At 47.9% G+C, this 18309-nt stretch overlaps 8 protein-coding genes across 8 annotated transcripts; 4 read left to right on the top strand and 4 right to left on the bottom strand.

Moving 5' to 3' along the window:
* Positions 1-532: 532 nt before the first annotated feature.
* FSUBG_8791 (myo-inositol 2-dehydrogenase) lies at positions 533-1646 on the top strand (the record flags this gene model as incomplete). The annotated part of the gene is made up of 2 exons (XM_036687234.1): positions 533-859; positions 906-1646. 2 exons carry the CDS (start codon positions 533-535, stop codon positions 1644-1646), a joined length of 1068 nt encoding a protein of 355 aa, XP_036535717.1.
* A 96-nt stretch (positions 1647-1742) lies between these two features.
* On the bottom strand, positions 1743-3305 carry FSUBG_8790 (trichothecene 3-o-acetyltransferase; the record flags this gene model as incomplete). Its single annotated transcript, XM_036687233.1, has 1 exon — positions 1743-3305. One exon carries the CDS (start codon positions 3303-3305, stop codon positions 1743-1745), a length of 1563 nt encoding a protein of 520 aa, XP_036535716.1.
* Positions 3306-4126: 821 nt separating this feature from the next.
* On the top strand, positions 4127-5718 carry FSUBG_8789 (trichothecene 3-o-acetyltransferase; the record flags this gene model as incomplete). Its single annotated transcript, XM_036687231.1, has 2 exons — positions 4127-4651; positions 4759-5718. The coding sequence occupies 2 exons, from the start codon at positions 4127-4129 to the stop codon at positions 5716-5718; spliced, it is 1485 nt and encodes a 494-aa protein (XP_036535715.1).
* A 438-nt stretch (positions 5719-6156) lies between these two features.
* FSUBG_8788 (class ii aldolase adducin domain protein) lies at positions 6157-7144 on the top strand (the record flags this gene model as incomplete). The annotated part of the gene is made up of 3 exons (XM_036687230.1): positions 6157-6397; positions 6470-6565; positions 6621-7144. 3 exons carry the CDS (start codon positions 6157-6159, stop codon positions 7142-7144), a joined length of 861 nt encoding a protein of 286 aa, XP_036535714.1.
* Positions 7145-7261: 117 nt separating this feature from the next.
* Positions 7262-8125, bottom strand: FSUBG_8787 (beta-lactamase domain protein; the record flags this gene model as incomplete). The annotated part of the gene is made up of 1 exon (XM_036687229.1): positions 7262-8125. One exon carries the CDS (start codon positions 8123-8125, stop codon positions 7262-7264), a length of 864 nt encoding a protein of 287 aa, XP_036535713.1.
* A 1553-nt stretch (positions 8126-9678) lies between these two features.
* On the bottom strand, positions 9679-11013 carry FSUBG_8786 (uncharacterized protein; the record flags this gene model as incomplete). The annotated part of the gene is made up of 6 exons (XM_036687228.1): positions 9679-9781; positions 9836-9950; positions 9999-10304; positions 10371-10499; positions 10556-10648; positions 10713-11013. The coding sequence occupies 6 exons, from the start codon at positions 11011-11013 to the stop codon at positions 9679-9681; spliced, it is 1047 nt and encodes a 348-aa protein (XP_036535712.1).
* A 1563-nt stretch (positions 11014-12576) lies between these two features.
* On the top strand, positions 12577-15434 carry FSUBG_8785 (factor for adipocyte; the record flags this gene model as incomplete). Its single annotated transcript, XM_036687227.1, has 5 exons — positions 12577-13775; positions 13837-13920; positions 13979-14817; positions 14867-14946; positions 15000-15434. The coding sequence occupies 5 exons, from the start codon at positions 12577-12579 to the stop codon at positions 15432-15434; spliced, it is 2637 nt and encodes an 878-aa protein (XP_036535711.1).
* Positions 15435-15503: 69 nt separating this feature from the next.
* FSUBG_8784 (uncharacterized protein) lies at positions 15504-17713 on the bottom strand (the record flags this gene model as incomplete). Its single annotated transcript, XM_036687226.1, has 5 exons — positions 15504-16100; positions 16150-16228; positions 17162-17311; positions 17382-17546; positions 17601-17713. 5 exons carry the CDS (start codon positions 17711-17713, stop codon positions 15504-15506), a joined length of 1104 nt encoding a protein of 367 aa, XP_036535710.1.
* Between the last annotated feature and the right edge of the window lie 596 nt (positions 17714-18309).

Here is an 18309-nt window from a genome sequence, read left to right as displayed (position 1 = left end):
GGGTTGGGTGGATTCTTAGTGAATCAGCATTGGAAGAGAGTTGAGGCCATAGCTGCAATATTTGATACGGTAAAATAGTCTTTACTAAAGTATCTAAAAGGTAAAGAATTGAGCTATGCTATTCACGTAAAGATTAATTTTGATACTACATAAATATCTAAGTAATATAGGAAGGCGATTGATCCTCCAGTGTCGGATGGCGGCGGTCTGAAAAGCTGTGGAGCTCTACTCGGGAGGTTTGTTCGTATACTCTGTGTCGGGGCAAGTTACCCCGACTCAGCATCCAAGTTAAGGCCTAAAGCTCCGAATGTATGTTCTTTCGCGACAGAGTAGGTAAGTACCGGATTCCAGCATAGAAAATCTAGGACAGGAGAATATAAATTTTGCCATTGACATGGAGACATTCAACCGAGTGTCAGGTTGTATATAATAACTACAAAGGCCAGGTCGGCAGTATTCCACTTCCTACCATTTATTTACTTCCCTTCTCTTTACTTCCTGAATCCTCACTCCCCTCTCTACACTTAACACAATGGCACCTCGCAAGCTTCAAGTTGGAGTCGCTGGTCTCGGCAGAATGGGCAAGCGACATGCCCTTAATTTTCATCAAAATGTCCCTCGAGCTGTTCTAGTCGCCGTCACTAGCCCTGATGCTGCCGAGAGGGAATGGGCTGCCGAGAACCTCGCCCCTGACGGGGTAGCCATATATGAGAACTACTCTGACATGATAGCCCACGTGGGCTTGGATGCAGTTTGCGTCGCCTCTGCCACTGCGGTGCATGCTGAACAGACCAATGCCGCTATCGCGGTAGGCAAGCACGTCTTGTGCGAGAAGCCCCTCGGCACAACGGTCGAGATTGTGAGTGTTTCTTTTTGACGGGGTTCGCATTATGCTAATGATTTAGTCTCAATCTGTTGTTGATGCCGCTGCTACCCGCCCCGATCTCAAAGTCATGTGTGGCTTTTCCCGCCGTTTCGATGCTTCATACCGCGACGCATACGAGAAAACAAAGTCAGGCTTGATTGGCCGCCCATCTGTTCTTAGGAGCCAGACTTGCGATGTGCTAGATCCTTCAGGCTTTTTTGTCGCATATGCCCAGTTCTCTGGTGGTATCTTCGTTGATTGCAGTATTCATGATATTGACCTGGCTCTATGGTTCTTCGGTCAAGAGTCCAAGGTTCGATCAGTACACGCTGTAGGAATCACGGCAGTGGAACCGGATCTCCGAAAGTATGATGATAGAGACAATGCCGTGGGCATTGTCGAATTCTACGATGGGCGCATTGCGTATTTGTATGCCTCACGAATGATGGCTGCTGGTCAAGAGGATACGACAGAGATTATCGGAACAAAGGGTAAGCTGTCTGTGAACTTGATCCCTGTTGAGAACCACGTTCGGATTTATGGACAGGAAGGTATCAGGCATGAGCTCCCGCAAAACTACTGGGGACGATTCCAAGCAGCGTTCACAAGGGAGGCTATCGAGTTTACCGAATGCGTGCTGGATGACAAGCCAGTGCCTGTTGAGCTAGAATCAGCGGTAACGGCAGTCCGCATCGGCGCCGCTTTGCAACGGTCTATGATTATGGGGAATAAGATTCATTTTGACGAAGATGGTAACGAGGCCAATAGAGCTCAATTATGATACAGTGGCTTTAGAGCAACTCCGCCATGCTAGTATTATAAATAGAATATCCTAGTTACACTGAGCCGCGATATCGAACGGCTATTGCTGTATCTACTACAGCTTTGAGACATATTTCCCACGAGTCGATTGAAACCTAGGATCACCGATAACAAACTGACAAGTGGCCATCTGGTTCATAAGCCGGTCGCTTCTCAACCGTTCCATCACAACAGCCTCTCCAGCAAACATAACCTCCACATCGCCATTAGTCCATCGAGGCAGGAGGGTGATCTCCCCATGAGGCGGAATTCTACCAAGATACGGCTCTCTGAAGGCTTCGCAAGAACCAAGCTCGGGACCCCAACTTGATAGCATAGCTGCAGTTGCTCGTGTATGATCCGTGACAAGTGCATCGATGGGCGCTTTGGGTATCAGACCTGGATTGACAGGATGTGAGTGGGCTATCTCAAGCATCTCTCGAAAGGTTTCCTCGCTCCAAGTGTTATTGCTGTTGCGAATTGCCATTGCTGCATGGGCTAGTGTTTTGGGGTCTGGCGAGATAAAGTCGCTGGTGTCCACAGACACAGGGAACAAGTCCACGCAGGCAGGCATGTAGTTGTTGGGTAATGGAGGGGTCAACCGACGACGAATACTTCCAGCGAAGACAATCTTGCTAGTCTCAGGTAGAGGATCTGGGCCTGGTACCCCTGGAGCATATTTGGCGCCAAATAGTCGGTTCCATGAGAAAGCGGTCAAACAATCCGTAGCCGACACTTTTGAGCCACTGGGCAAGACCTCTTGGATCATGTTCTGTAGCTGCTTTATCGAGGACTGTGAAAAAGTCCAGACAGAACAAGACAGAGTGCGAAGCTCATCTTCGGTAAACCTCACCAGATCGTCATTGGTTAGGCGCGCCTTTGTGAACAGGTTTGACAATTTCTCCGCAACTTCTTCTGGAGATCGAGGGTCAAGCATGTCAAGATGGTGAAGCTTCGCCGCACGAGCTCCGAGCTTGTCAAGATCCTCCTCAATACCCACTTCAGGTGTCAACAAGGAGCGATCCATCAAGTCCGCCGATATTTGCTTCGGGAGTGGAGGTACAGGTTGGCCATCAAGTCTGGCAGTTGCTATCGCGCTCGTGTTCTGTGACCAAGACCGGAGAAAGTCCATGAACTGGACAAGGTCACCTATCACGTGCGTGATCGACATGGTCAAGACGATACCGCCCTTGATGACGTTGAACTGAGGTGCAATTATAGGATCGCCATCTTGGACGCAGGGAAAATCCCCTGGTCGAAGCTTGTCAAGGCCATCTTGTTCGCCATCGCCAAACGGCCACCCGTTGATCTTGAGCTCAGTGTAAGAAGGCATGTCTGCGTCGTGACGGTGATCCCGATACCAGAAGTTTGTGCCAGCATGCGGTGCCTCTTGAATCTCAATGGCGCAACGTCCAGTTTCGTCTTTCCTGATAACACCTGCGAGGTGTGGAAGCTCATAGATACATCGGGAGAGACCTTTCTTGCAGTCTTCGTAGAGCTGTCGAGGGTCCGATTCCGGTTTCAGAGGAAAGAAGTGTGTAGGCGAAGGATACACTGAAGCGGTGAGGTTGTCGAGGGCGGAGCATTTGACGATGGAAGGCTGTACGGGGGCCGCTGGTTCGACCCATGAATTCGACATGGCTGATTCGTTGTTTCTGTTTGCAGACATTGGTTTAGTAAAGTTGCTTCTCGTTCTTTAAAGAGATAAGGCAATTCTCTCAGAGAACATCGGTTATCTTTTTGTACGATATCGGGCGAGCCATGTGAAAGCAATCACGCTTATCCCTTCAATGCTGCTCTGTAATATCATCCTGACTTTGACCTCCGTTTCAGCTTTATTATAACTACACCCTTTTCATTTTCGCAATCTAAACTCAACACAGTAAAGGCCACGAAAATGTTGAACGTACGATAAAAGGTCGATCATCTACCCGTTACTCCGTAGTGTTTCTTGCGTTACACTTGCAAGCTTCGGAATGAAAACTAAACCCTGCACAGCTGTGGCTCGGACCGCTGTTTTGTCACATGTCACTGTCGAATCTTGTCTTAGCGATATCGCCTATCAGGTACGTTAGATAGCATGCGCTTGGACCAAAAGCGCCGATCACATAGCTCCCTTCGTATAAAGATCTGCAGTCAAGGAGAAGAATGCGCACAAGCTTTATCGCAACGTGTCAGATAAACAAGACTCAAGTACGGAGTACTGGTGCAGCATATCGTCTCAATCATGTGTTGGTCAAAGCGTAATACGAAATCGTTCGGATTCTCTTGAGTCCGTGGGTCAATAACAGAATGTTTGGGGTAGATACTTACAATCTCGGCATCTAGTGTCTAACGCATCAGATTCTCGTATTGTTTTATCTATGATCTGCCCGGGACATCTTGGAATTCTTTCCAAACTAATTCTTCTTGCACATACGCATTTCTAAAGCTTGACATCACTAAAGCAGTATTTTCGACATGTCCACTGCCATTCCATTCACTCCATCCACCTGCTCTACCTCTACTACCATTAAGCCGCAGCCAAGCGCCCATGGAAAGATAGTCAAACTATCAGCAATTGATCAAATCGCTCCAAGAGACTACATCTCATCATGCCTGTATTTTCCTGTGTCACAAAATGCGGATAAGAGACATATCTTTCATCTATTCGAGCGAGCCTTGGTCAACACGATCATTGACATCCCGGAACTCGCATGTTCTGTGCGACAGCCCATCGGAAGCACTCGGGAAGAGGTTGAGCTTCTATTCGATATGGAGCAGGGCGCCAGACTCAACTACAAGGATTACACGGCACCGGAACTTCGGACTTTATGGAAGTTCGGAACGTTCCACCAACTTGAGAGGGATTATTTTCCTCTTAATATCCCGAGACACATCATCTTCGGCACATCTGCAAAGCTCGTGTCCGGTGCCAGTATTCCGGCGCTGGTGCTTCAGTGTAACTTCATATGTGGAGGCCTTATACTCGGGACCTGTCTTCATGTAAGTCCACGTTACCCGCGCGACATATTTCTTTCTCCTGTTGCATGGCCACCCGCGATGCGACTGGTGCAACACAAACATCGTAGTCCTACTATTCTCCCGTACAGATATTGAGTGAAATGCAGCATGTGGCGGGCGATGGCGTGTGCAACTTTATCTTGCACAAGACAATAGGCATGCACTTGGCCGCCATTACCCAAGAGCTCGGCCTCCGAGTTTTTCCAATTACCCCCCTTGAACGAAGCTCAGTTGTTGAGGGTGAACAAGGCGTGACTTTAGAAGAGTTTCCTGATTGGAAGCTCACAGAGACCTCTTCCACCTTTCTGAACCCGACAAATTACGAAGCTGCCGAGGCTCAGTCTACTGAGCATGGGATATTCTCCATCTCTGCAGAAAAGCTTTCTCTTCTCAAGAACCATGTCCTAAAAAGCGCTACGAACAAAAAGCTGAGCACAACTGAAGCTATATGTGCTTTTCTTTGGCGCCACGTTGTTCTTGCCAGGCAGATAGACCACCATCGATACCCAGAGGCGAAGCTATCAATCACTGTTGATGCGAGGGAACGCATGGAAGATCCTCCACTCCCATCCAACTATTGGGGGAATTTTGCGGAGCCGAACGCAGTCGCCAGAGCATCTGTCGCTCGTCTACAGAATGAAGAAGACGGACCCACGATCTATGTGGAGTTGGCGACTAGTGTCAAGCGAGCCATTGCTGCAGTCAACAACAGAGCAGTAAGGCGCCTCGTTGGACTGCTCAATCAGATGCCCAAGAGTACTTCCTTGACCTGGAATGTTGACCGATACCCTGGCCCAGACATGCTCATAGTCTGTCTTCAAGCACATAGATATGATGACATTTATTTCGGGCGTGATCTGGGATATCCTTCTGCGTTTCGCGTTACGGTTGGAGACACTGAGGGAAAGCCTGACGGCCGGTGCATCATCCTACCACCACGCCATGCTGAAGGCCATGGACTGGAACTGATTGTACAATATAGCAGTGGAACTTTGGAGAGGCTTGAGAGTAATGTAGAGTTTAGCAAGTTCTTTACACGTCGTAACTAGTTTGATAACAGATATCTTATAATTCCGGATAAGTACATTCAACCTAGCTTTAATTATGGTACTCGATCATCCCAAAGTGCATCAGGCGATTAATCGCGGCCGCATACAGTATAGTGCAGTTGGACCAGTCAGTACCTTATTGGACTGTCTTTCCGAACTGCGGGGTCAGAGTAAGGCGAGGCTTTAGATCCGACCCCGAACAGCACATTATTTCGGATATGACAAGTAATGGCCTTGAACTTTGCCTGTGATTTGCTGGCAAATATCACCATTCCGAGGCTTCCTCAAATAGGTAAAGGCTTTGTGATAGTAAGTCGGAATAATATTCCGAGATATCCAGATATATAATGTCAGATGTTATGAACCCTATCATCTACAGACTACAGCTTTGATCTAAACACTTCAATACGCATACAACGTTCTCAACCACCCGTCATTATGTCGCCCTCATCAAACACGGAAGAATATCGAAGTGGAGACCCAAGTCTGGCTTTCGTCGACGATGAAGCGGAGAAAGCTCCCACGTTTGATGATCCCTATGAGGAGCGCAAGTATGTCAAGCACCGACTAGCACTAGGATTCCGAGTGCTAGCAAACTTTGGTCTTGCTGAAGGCGTCGCTGGACATGTAACTGTGAGAGATCCTGTTGATCCCAACAGCTTTTGGGTAAACCCTTTCGGTATGTCATTTGCAGACTGCATATGATCCTACGCCTGTCTTTACACAGTTTTACTAACCTCATTTTGCACAGGGCTACACTTCTCGCTCATCCGTGACGAAGATTTGATTCGTATCAGTCATGAGGGTAAGGTAGTCGAGGGAGGAAGAAACAAGCGATTGAATTATGGTTTGTTCCCTTTTGAACTGGCTTGAATACCGATTTTCTAATACAGTCATTCTAGCGGCCTACGCTATTCATGCAGAGATACACAAAGCTCGCCCTGGTGTTCTCTGCGCAGCCCATTCGCATAGTACCTACGGACGAGCTTTTTGCGCCACCGGAAGGACACTAGATATGCTCACCCAGGACTTCTGCGTATTCTGGAACGATCATATTTTATGGTCGAACTTTTCCGGGCTTGTGCTGGCCCCAGCTGAAGGCAAAGACATTGCAGCAGCTCTGGGTAACAAGAAAGCAGCTCTTCTGGGCAACCACGGTATCATGACAGTCGGGCCCACGATTGAGGCCACTATCGCATGGTTCGTGCTGATGGAGAGATGCTGTCAAATCCAACTTTTGGCGGACGCAAGCTCGGCAGGGTCAGGAAAACCACTCTTGACAATTGGTGAGCATGAAGCTAAATCGACCTGGGAGGCAGTTGGAACAACAGGCAATGGATACTTCCAGGGTCTCCCTCTTTTCCAGGTCGCGGAACAGGAGTTTGGTGAAAAGACTTTTCTGGGAAAGGGTCTCAAGGCAGCCTGATCTTATGTATTTAAAACTAATTGAAGAATATTTATCTAAAAAGAATTCTAACTCTGAGATAACTATATCTGATCCATGGACATGGAACAATTGACACCCAACTTTCAAACATACAGACTAAACATCCAAGTCCATTCCCTGACGAGCAGCAATAACTTGGCTGCACAGTGTGTTGATCCTCATGTACTTGTAAAAGTTATCGACTCCAACGACATACGGATTGGATGCACCTGGGGCACGATGGGCGAGAATATCGGCGTTGTAAAGACTGTGGTCGGCGACATTGTGGTTTGAGAGAAGGACATCAACCCCCTTCTTCTTGGATATCTCGGCAAAGCGGTTCTGCGACGTGATCTTCTGTTCTCGCGAAGTCTTGTCTGCTGGCGTTCCGGTGCCACCAGATAGTCCAGCCATGTGACGCTTGCCCTTGTCAACGACGGGGAAGATCAGTGAAAGCGTGCCGGGAGTATGCCCTTTTGTCTGCACAATCTCAAATGCGATATTTCCAAATTCGAGGACATCGCCGTCGACTACCACCTTGTCTTTGACTGGGACTGGCGTGTTGCCATCCTTGCCTTGTTCAGCCATGCCCTCCCATGCCGCCTCGGTGGCGTAGACAGAAGCATTGAACTGATCCTGAATATACTTGGCTCCCCCAAAATGGTCAATGTGCTCGTGTGTGATTATGAGGTGCTTGATATCGCTACCCTTGTAGCCTAGCTTTTCCAAATCGGGGATCATGATCTTCTCAATCTCGTCTTGATTATCAAGAGCATCAATCACAACCAAGCCATCGCCAGTATCATACGCCCAGGCATGAACATATGCATGGCCGACGAAAAAGAATTTGTCAAAAGCCGCGAAGGGATCCACAAAGCCAGGGGGGCATAGTGAACATAGCCGGATACACCTGTTGGGTGATGCATTGATCCACGAAATACTGGTGAATCGAGCTATCGGTGGCGAGTCGCCTGCCTTCATTCAGAAGACGCGTAACGTTCTCTTTCTGCTCATTTGGAAAGGAAGTGATGTTGAAGAACTCAGAGATGGGCTTGATCTGGGCCTAGGCAAGGGATGAGTTCAGCCCTAGAACCAACGCGGCCGTCAAAAAGGAAGAAGTAGAACGCATGCTGGAAGATGTAGAAGACGAAAGTTTGTAGTTTGCGATGCTGAGTAAAGTTTAGAATTGAGGCTAGTCGACGAGCATAAATACAATTAAACCTGGCCCGTGCTATAGTGTTGACTGCCACTGCATTTTGACCGCCTCTGCGTACGAAATTGCTTACTATTTTCCGAGTGGGATAGGTCTTAGAAACAGGGTCTCTGCCAAGGATGCATGAAAATGGCATCAGGGTCCTTTGGGTGTATAAGTCTATGGAACATAAAACCAGCCGTTTCCACCTATGGCTGGTACAATTTAAGGGTAACCACGAGTCAGTTGGTTTTTCGCCTTAGGGTAGCATCATATTATGCCGTTTATGGAATATCCGATCAGTTTTCGGATACGGATATTCCGCTTTAGTACCGTTGGACAAGCCATTCATCATACCATCTTGCTTGATGTAAATGTGGCTGAGTCAGCCAGTGGGATAATAAAATGGTTACCGCGTCACAGTGAGCTGGTTGTGAATGTATTATACATCCGAGTTTCGCCCTCCCTCTGTTATCGGGCCGCTCTATCCAAATCGCACTATTGTGGAAATATCATGTTGTCATTTATCACCTGTATTCGCAGCCTAAAGCTTAACCTTGAAGGCCGCAGTTGTTCCTTAGCCTACTAAAAATAGCAATCGTGATTAAACAATTAGTACATAATGGCATACAATAGCTTGGGACGAATAAGGCAAAAAGCCCTCGGTGTGTCACTTCCGATTGACTTATTACAGAAAGATGTTCTGGATACATCGACTCGCATGACAAGACGCCAAAGTTTAAATCCAAATCAGGGACTGCATCCAAGTCACTACACCCCGCGACGAGCACACCATTGTCTACAGGAAGGTGCGTTATATGTTCAAAGCCCTCCGTCGGCGTCGCCGCTTCATTGTCACTCTCAGTCCTTGTCTCCTCTCCCACTACTACTCTACCAAGGCGAAATCCTGGTTCAGTAATACTGCCGCTCTTCCCTGCTGTTTCTTAAACAAAGTGTGGCTTGTTATCTGGTATGCCTTCTTGTTCTACATTAATGTTAAAGATGAAGGTTTTCCTGGGGACTTTAACATGCAGATAACACTATATTGGTGGAGGCTTTCCTTGAAATATCTTTCTTCTAGACTTTTATTTCTAATTTTTAGCCTGGCTGTAATGAAGGACATTAGTTGTTTGGGGAATTAAATCAAGTATCCTGTTATTAACCATTCTGTAGTCTGCATCAAGCCCGTCCGTCTTGGAAGAAATAATCTATAACTCCATTCAAGATCACCTAGTTAGTAAGGCACGCAATACAATCACCAACTGTTATATCTAACATTTAATCAACATCATATAGAGTATTATGATATATATTACTATAATACTTTGAAGTTTATACAAAGTCAAACCTTCATCAGCCTCTTTCGATGACCAGCGCCTTCTGACCCTCCATTGTTCTTATCCTTATCCTTTGAATCTTCGGTCTTTTTGAGCTTCGACCTTGTACTAGCGAACGTGAGATGCTTATTTGTCTGCCCAAGAATGCAAGAAAGAGCATACATGGTGTAGGATTCCGGGTTATACAAGGCCTCCTGCGTGGAGATGATGTCTTGATCTTCATCGCCAGGGTCCTCACCTTCCTCTTTCCTAGGGTTCGCAATATACTTCAGCTCATCTAATGGCTCATTAGACCATGCCATTACGTAATTATCTTTGGACTTACAGCTTTTTTCATGCTCCTGGGTATCCGCATTGCCTAGGACAACATGGAAGAGTTCATGGAATAATGTCATAGACTTTGCTCTGTAGTCCACAATACTTTGACCCTCCTTTTGGATTCTTCCAAGGCGCAAATGTTCAGTTTTAGCATTCTTTCCCAAGTTCTGGACACAGATGGTGACTGCTTTCCACGTCAGGTCCTCATGAGTAGCGCCAAAGTGCTGGGCAAGTCCGTCGACCTTCTTCGTACAATAGTCATCAGCCTCATCTGTGAAGTATTCCCTGATGTCCGAGGACCAAAATGGGAACTCTGAGGAAATGTCAGTCGGACAGACCGTAAGGGAAAGTGTGATTTTCTTGGCACCTGGCTACGCACCTTTTGGCTGGTTTGCTTCATCTGGAGGTGGAGTTGGTTCATGATATACATCTCGTACCTTCTTGGCGTCATCACCTGTAAACCTGTCGCCTGTCTCCTTATCATAGGCAACGTCATCCCAGTCCATACCTAGACGTAGGCCACGTTATTCAAATAGTGACTTAGCAGGGACAGCACACACTTACGCTCCAACCACTTGCTCGAACAGAAAAGCCAGGGTTTACCGGTAGGGAGCTGTAAATCGCCATCGATAAACCTCTTGACCAACAGCAACCTAGCTATTTGAACGGTTCAGCAACTGACTATCCAGGGTGTTGTGAGATTGGGGGATTGAGAACATACCGCGCGCTTGTGCTCTGTACTCAGCATCGGAAGGAGGGGGGTCTAATGCAAAAAAGGTGTAGACGTATTCAGGTCCATCAACGCTGTCATCTTGTGCGTACAAGAGAGCAGCGTCGACGAGCTTTCTTGCATCTGTCCACCATCTGTTGAGTTTGCTTTTGTGAGCATTGCATCCACCGACTCCAACACCGCCTTGTTTAATGTTAAATACAGAGTCAATCGAACCCAGGGCGTATTGAGCAAGAAGTATAAGTAACAACGCTCTATAGGAAAAGAGGATTGGAATTTGAAGCCAAGTCATGACGGGAAAGGGGGACGGACGACAAGACGAGACGAAAGATCGGTTGACGGGGGCTGCAAAGCAAAGCAAGAGTGACTGACTGAGCTCAGCAGTAATAAAGAGGATGGAAGGATATATGAGAAGATATGCGAGGAAGGCGAGTGTACAATTATATGTAGTTTATGGGGTTCAATGGTAATTGAGTGGCACTGGAACTCAAGAGATTCCAGTTCTGCTTAAGTATAAACATTCGTGGGAGCCAAGAATCATGTTCTTACTGCAGGACCCATTACAAATTGCGGCAATGTACGCGAAGGCACTCTCCGTGGTTTTCTTGCGTGTTGGTTCCAAAGGTCTGAGCACCAACATGAACAAGAAGGTGGTGCATGCCATGTCGAATGATCAGCGTCGTGCTCGTCTAAGCGCCCGCAGTGAGTGGAAACACCGAGCACATAAAGTTATGGCAGGGGTTCTGGGGGCCAACAGCGCCGAACCGTATTGGTTAGAAATGTCCCAACAGGTGATGCAATTATAGAAAGCACCAGCACTGGTACTGGCTGTTGGTCATCCACTCTGTTGGTCCCGAGAGAAATTCATTTGAAACAATCCTTTCTGCAGCTCAGCCTCGGGCTGCTACCCAAATGTCGAGAGTCTACTGCATGACTCAATTAAAAAAAGAAATGGTACCCCAGCCGCGCGGTATTACCGCTTGGACAATGCAGCTGTTGGCCCCATCACCAGACCATAATTCCCAAAGCCAACAAAGTACCATCATGCCTGCATCACGATATATTAATACCGCAATTGAGGCTTGTCCACATAACCAATCGGGCTTTCTGAGAGCATGATCAATCTATTGCTGCCCTGCTGTCTGCCTTGACGCCGCGACACGTGTGGCGCGTCAATTGTCAAGTAGGATCTATTCCATGTCCATGTCTGCTTCGTATATGCGCCAGCCGTTTCAAAGATGCTCCTGCTTCAGTTGCGTGCATGACATTGGATACAGCCTTACTCTATTTATAACAAGGCATTGTGACAGTCATAGTAGTACATCGGCGCTTTCCTCATCTGTAAAGACTTAAACAGCTACCTCCCATATGTACATACTGACAGCCCAATCTTATATGGCAGTATAGCACGACAATAGAAGTCCCCAGCTTGATTTTATTTAGTTCAATCTTCTTATACTTTCTCATAATATCCCTTGTTTACGAACTGGTTTGGATATTCTCTTCTTCAAGATCCTCCCCTCCTATCACTTGTCTACATCTGTTCAACCTTTTCAACTATGAGTATCCCAGCCGCACGGTGGCTGTTGCTCTTTGCCCTCAATCTGGCGGCAGTGTCAAGCTCGCCAGTTAGGTCAACATGCCCTGATGGGTCTTGCTTGTGCACCGGCGACTGCCGTATTCTGCTGCAAGACGAAAGCTGTTGCCCTCCTGGAGACGGATGGCTAGAGCATATCTGTGGCCCAAGTAAGATCAACTACCTACCTCGTATCTGATGTTGGCTTATAGTATCTTAGATAAAGCGTGTTGTCGTGAAGGCTGCTGTCCAGAAGGATGGACCTGTGGTGCTAATAGAATGTGTGGACCTCCACTTCCATCCATTGCTGACCCAACTACCATCATTACTCTCCGTAAGCCTGCACTATCTTCCCCGACAGTTGATCAAGATATCTCCGGCAAACTCTCCACAACCCATCAATCCCTTCCCGTTACAGTCACTCCAGAACGAGGGCTATCAGAGCACACAAGGGTATCCTCCATACAATCACATGTGTTTATCACAGCAGGTCCCCCAGTCTTAACGTTGCCAAGTAACCACGTCACTACTACCTCCACCTCTAACGAGGTAGTGTCCAGTACTGGCTACGTTACTACCATTCTCGATGGCCAGCCGACAACTGACAGGCCCGGGAAGCCATCAGATGCAAGCCATGATATTCCAGATGGAGATGCCACCTTACCAAACACCCAAGTCGTCCCCATTGCGTCTAAGCCAGCCTTTGTCACAACTTTACCTGGTGGCCTGGTGACTGCCATTTCTTCCACCGAGCCTTTCTCACCAGGAACAGACCTCTCCGAGACAGTCTATAAGCCCACCACTGACTCTCCTGGGGACGCCGACAGGAGTACCAATACAATAGTCACCCCCAGTACGACTAGTGGTGTTCCCACGGCTTCGACTCCAGACACAACTCTGCCCATGAATCAAACTCCTACATCCCTCTTGGTTCCTACTGGCACTCTCTCAACAGCGATCACTAGAACAGACGCTCCTATCACGGCAACTTTCCCAACTGGGACACTTGATTCCCTTCTCTCATCCCAAGGCGCCACTGATAGTGAACATCACAGTCAGGAGCCCAGTTCCATTGTTGCATCTGTTCCGCCAACATCGGTCGACCTCATCCCAGACACTGATCAGTCGAGTCGTACAGACGCCACCAAGTCAGATGATCCCCTTAATAGTTCTCCCGTCACCAAGGAACGACTTACTACAGCTTCTGAGTCTCAGTCAACCGTCAACCCCGTAACCACATTGCCTGATGGTCAGGTCACAACACTGCCCAAGCATAGTAATAGTGATATTACAAAGGGTCCAAAGTCCACTGAAACGGCCGGAGTCGTTCCCCTTATCATCCCAATCACAACACCAGTACCAGATCCACAGGCAAGCGATAATGGTATCAAGATTCCCTGCGACATGTGGTTCTTTGATCTATGTCTCGCTCCCATTGGCGGATGGAGCTTCGTGCTTCCTCCTGGGACGCATCTACCGTACGTATAAAGCTTTTCTAGTACGGCATATGTTACGTTGAACCAAAACTGACCTCTCTAGTGGTCCCCATCCGATTATCAAGATCGACCCCACCGCACCTATCAAGGTGGATATCACAGGGTCTATCCCTTGGCCTGGATTCACGTATGTAGCTGTCAAGATCCTTCGCTCCTGGTATTTCAGGCTAACCCGCATATCTTAGTATCGACCCCGCCGGTAACCCAACCTTCTCCAGCAAGCCCAAAGACTGTAAGACTGAGACAGCTGAGATGTGCATCACCACCACTTCTTATGGGGTTTCTGTTGATGGGACTATCACTTCTACAACAGCACAGAGTACTATCTCCACTTGCGGCACCATATACGGCTGTGATGTAGAAGGGGAAAATTCCTCGAAAACCATCTCTAAAACAACTACTGTTAGCACGGAGACCCCTACTGTAACGGCCACCAGGCTCACATGGGAGGAATGGGACATCGATGAGTATACAGAAGCGCAGCTCAACGACATAGCAGATGCAGCACAAGCTCGACTCGATAAAAAGTTTGGCAGACTCGCATCTCCTACATCCCAAGTCACAACGACCGAAGCTACTACCGAGTCTTTCCCCACACTCACCCGGGCTCCTTCTATTGATGCTCCAACGTCGTCTGGCTTCTCTTGCGTTTCGACAGCCACTTACACAGAATGTGGAGGCTCTGGTAACCGACAAGCATGTGTCGAGAAGCCCACTTGTGCATCTTGGGTCAACACAGCAGCTGTTACCATGACGACACCAGAAATTACACCATTCTGCGACGCGGGATACGAAACCTACACGGCGACAGCACATGCAGCAATACCGACTCAGGGCGGTCCCCTAAAGTTTTTTATCCCGGTCTCGGATGATAAAGGGTCGGATTGGAAGTTTCTGATTGATGATGATGATGTCAAAGAAGCCGTCAAGGGTTGGAAGGTTGGGAATGACGATGACGATAATATTGAGAGTGGAGATGGCGGGAAAGATCTTGAGATCAAGTGGAAAGTTCCCGATGACTCCAGTAAGATGCCTCTTCTTTCCGTGCTTCTAGACGATGCTAATACCTACAGCTGGCACTTATGTTGAGCTGCTGTTCGAAACATCAGATGTCGATGTGAAAAGGTTCACCTTTACGGCAGAGGGCGGTATCGTAAGTAGTCCAACTATATCTATCATCAGAAAGTGGTCTAACTGGTATAACAGGTTGCTTGTATGCCCAACTGCAAAGACGATGCAACGACAACAACAGACGCCGATGGCATGGTATGCACCCACTACCCGTGCCACTCTCCCAACTGCGAGCAAGGTCCCGCGCCTGAACCCCAGGCTGCCTGCGAGCTAGTCGAGGATGGCCTTGCCGTTCCCCTCTTCTACACAGTGACAATTGTGGCAAACGGCTACAGCTGGATAGACGACGACGGGAAGAAGCTGAAGAGTGAAGAAAAAGGCTGTGGAGCAATGACGGATTGGCATTCAAGTGCGATTGAAGTTGAGACAGGGGATGGATGGACTGCGCGACATAGGTTTACCTTCACCTTGCCGATAACTATCAAAGCGGGCTGTGTGGAAAGGGCAATTGCAAGTGCCGGGGGGCCCTCGAAAATTCAGTGCGACAACAAGGAGGGTAATTTATGGTGATGTTGCCAGCTATCAATTGTCCAGCACTATGAGAGTTAATGTTACAACACTACTTAATTATCGCTTTGATTACGGGATGTAGCACCTCGTCTCAAAGCCAACGTGGCACTCTTCCCAACCCAAGGCACCCAAATCCCTCAGGCCTTGCTCAAATAGATCAAGAGTTAGAGGCTTTATGAGCTCGCCATCCTTCATGTGCGGATATCGCTCAGTGGCTTTGAATTTCTCTTCAGCTTCCTGATCCTTCCACTTATGAACCCAGACACATGCTACCGCATCTTGCCCCTCCCATTTTACATTTCCGTCAACCCATCCCAAGCTCGGGGTTGCTCTGTACGGGTATCTATGCTGAAACTTCTTACCATAGGCAGCTGTAGTCCCCAGATGTCGCACTCTGTCCCATACGGCACGGCGAGTTTCTTGTGAGATTGAAGGTGGGAAATAGACTCTCTTGAGTTCGGTATGAGAAGATATCGCAATCGTGACGTAGTCCCTGGCGAAGTCGATGATCTCACCGACTACTGGAACATCTGAGTGAGAGCCGAGGCTGGAAAGCAGCTCTGCATGGCTATCTGACTGCGAAAACTCCAGCCATGATCTGGTGCGATCCCAGTTAATTAGAAGCACACAGTCTCGTGGAGATTCCTTAATCCTTCCATAGCAGGCCTGGCAAAGGTGAGTAAAATTTATTCAAGGGCTATTTTCAGAGACGAACATGTGTCCACTGTTCCATAGTCGGGTGCAGAGCATGGAATAATGATACATCTAGCAAAATGTCCTCTGGAAGCTTGAACCTGAACCATGTAGTTATTGGCTTGTCGCGTGGTGGATTATCTGACATTATTGCAATAGATGCAGTGAAATAGAGGAATTATAGTTTGAAGGATGGTAAGTGCGAAGAAAACAGGTGTTGGTAAGCTGCAGCGAAGTGTTGGTTGCAACAGGCATCTTTATATGAATTTGGAACGCCCCGCCGGCAGTGCAAGATTATTAACCCGATACAGCCCTGTTTCATTAGGCGCCAACCGCGTCACATATCCAGGCGTCACAGCTCCTCACCTGGACGTTATGAAATAGAGCCATGCTCCAGTGTTGCGCTGTGAGCAGCCCAGCCCTGCCTGATTGGTCGGATTGACCCTACTGTATGATCTAGGTAGCTTGATATGGTCAACTTGAGATATCTTAATTTTTGCTTTCATCAAAATATCTCATTAAGTTGCAAACTTTTCTTTTTCACTCTCTTGATAGTAATTCTTACTTCTTAACCCTCCTAGCCTTTTTCTCTCCTCCTTTCGCTCCTCTCTGCCTTCTAGATCTGACCTCATAATGAGTTCTACAGTTGCGGATCAGACTCACCGCGCCTGTAATGACGCCGGTCTCGACGCCGATCCCGTTTGCGCGACAAGATAGGTCCCTGTTGGGACTCGTCAAGTCTTTCGAGCCTGAGTCCGACTAATAGAAAGATACAGACAACAAGAAACTCCTCCACAACACACATGAAGACAAAGACAAGTACCGATCCTTTGATCAGCACGAAATGCCCCGAATGGATAAACACCAGCAAAATCTGGTACAACAGCCGAATACATACGAGCGGGAGAGCGAGGCCGACGGCCGGTACAAGGATGCGCTCTCTCGCAGGCGCCAGGCTTACAACCGATATTGATTTGGCCAGAACCACGACCAGCAAGCAAAACCCTGCTGCATAGCAGAGAACACCAACGTACGACCAAGCAGAGGGAGAGGTGCCGCTTGATGATTTGCTCTCCACGCCAATGATTCCAAACACGGCTCCGAGCAGCATAATGAGTTGCATTAACCGGACGTACCTAATCGAGATAGCTGGGTCGGTCAACTGGGCATTGATGACATCGGCTCTATATTTGACATAAGACAAACGTTAGCAACAAGACTAAAAGCATGCATAAACCCACGTAGAATACGTACAACCTCGACAGCATCCCTAGAGTCGACAGCATTAAGGGGACCAGGCCGATATGGTTGAGGATCATCACAGCCTCCAGGAGACCTTTAGATTTGTTGTTGATGGAGATGAGCTGACAAGCAGCTCCTGCTATGCGAAAGAGGGACAGGGTGACCGTATAGTACCATCTGTTTTAGGGTCAGCTCTTGCAACGTGCCGTACTGCATCAAGTTACCACAAACCCTGAACTCTTGCTGAAGCCATGGAGATTGCATATGTAGATAGCGAGACAGATTGCTGGGATGTAGGCCGCTAGCTGAACAACAGCGACGATTGACCACGAGTCGAGAACCATGATATTGTTAACTTGTTCCTGTAAGTCTGTGTAGTAGTCTACTACGCACCATCAATATGTGTGAGACGGGTAGAGAATTGTGTCTATGACTGTCAAGACAGAGGAAAGACTTTGTCTGCGATGGCGGCGAGTCAAGTAATTTATATGTCTCTTGACCATAACTGCTTTCACTTGCCATCTCCTTGCTTCGTCTAGTTAGCGTATTCAGTGCAAAACAACAGGGACTGGACTAGGCCAATTTGAGTATGCAGTGAGAAGAAATAGCGTCCCCACTCTCTCGGACTTCGGCTTCTAGGTGGATCTATTATGATTACGTGTAGTCGCTGCAAATAACAACGACCTACTCGACAAATGCAATACAGGGTCCGTCCTGGGCTCAGGCCATCGTCCAGCATCTCACGACTATCCAAAATTCATAAGGGCACTATCTTTGCTCACTATGACGTACTGCGGCCGGCCGTCTACTGCTTGCCATGCGTGCAAGAAAAAGCGAGGCAAGATGAGTTAGACCTGAACGACTTGAAATGCTGAAAACCAAATCAAGTCTCATTTGTCTTCACAGTGTGACAAGCAGCAGCCCGCGTGTGGCCAGTGCA

This window comes from Fusarium subglutinans (genome assembly GCF_013396075.1).
Source record: "Fusarium subglutinans strain NRRL 66333 chromosome Unknown NRRL66333_c0000124, whole genome shotgun sequence".
NCBI classification, from domain to species: domain Eukaryota; kingdom Fungi; phylum Ascomycota; class Sordariomycetes; order Hypocreales; family Nectriaceae; genus Fusarium; species Fusarium subglutinans.
Note: the sequence above shows the minus strand (reverse complement) of the source record. Positions and strands in the feature narration are given on the sequence as shown.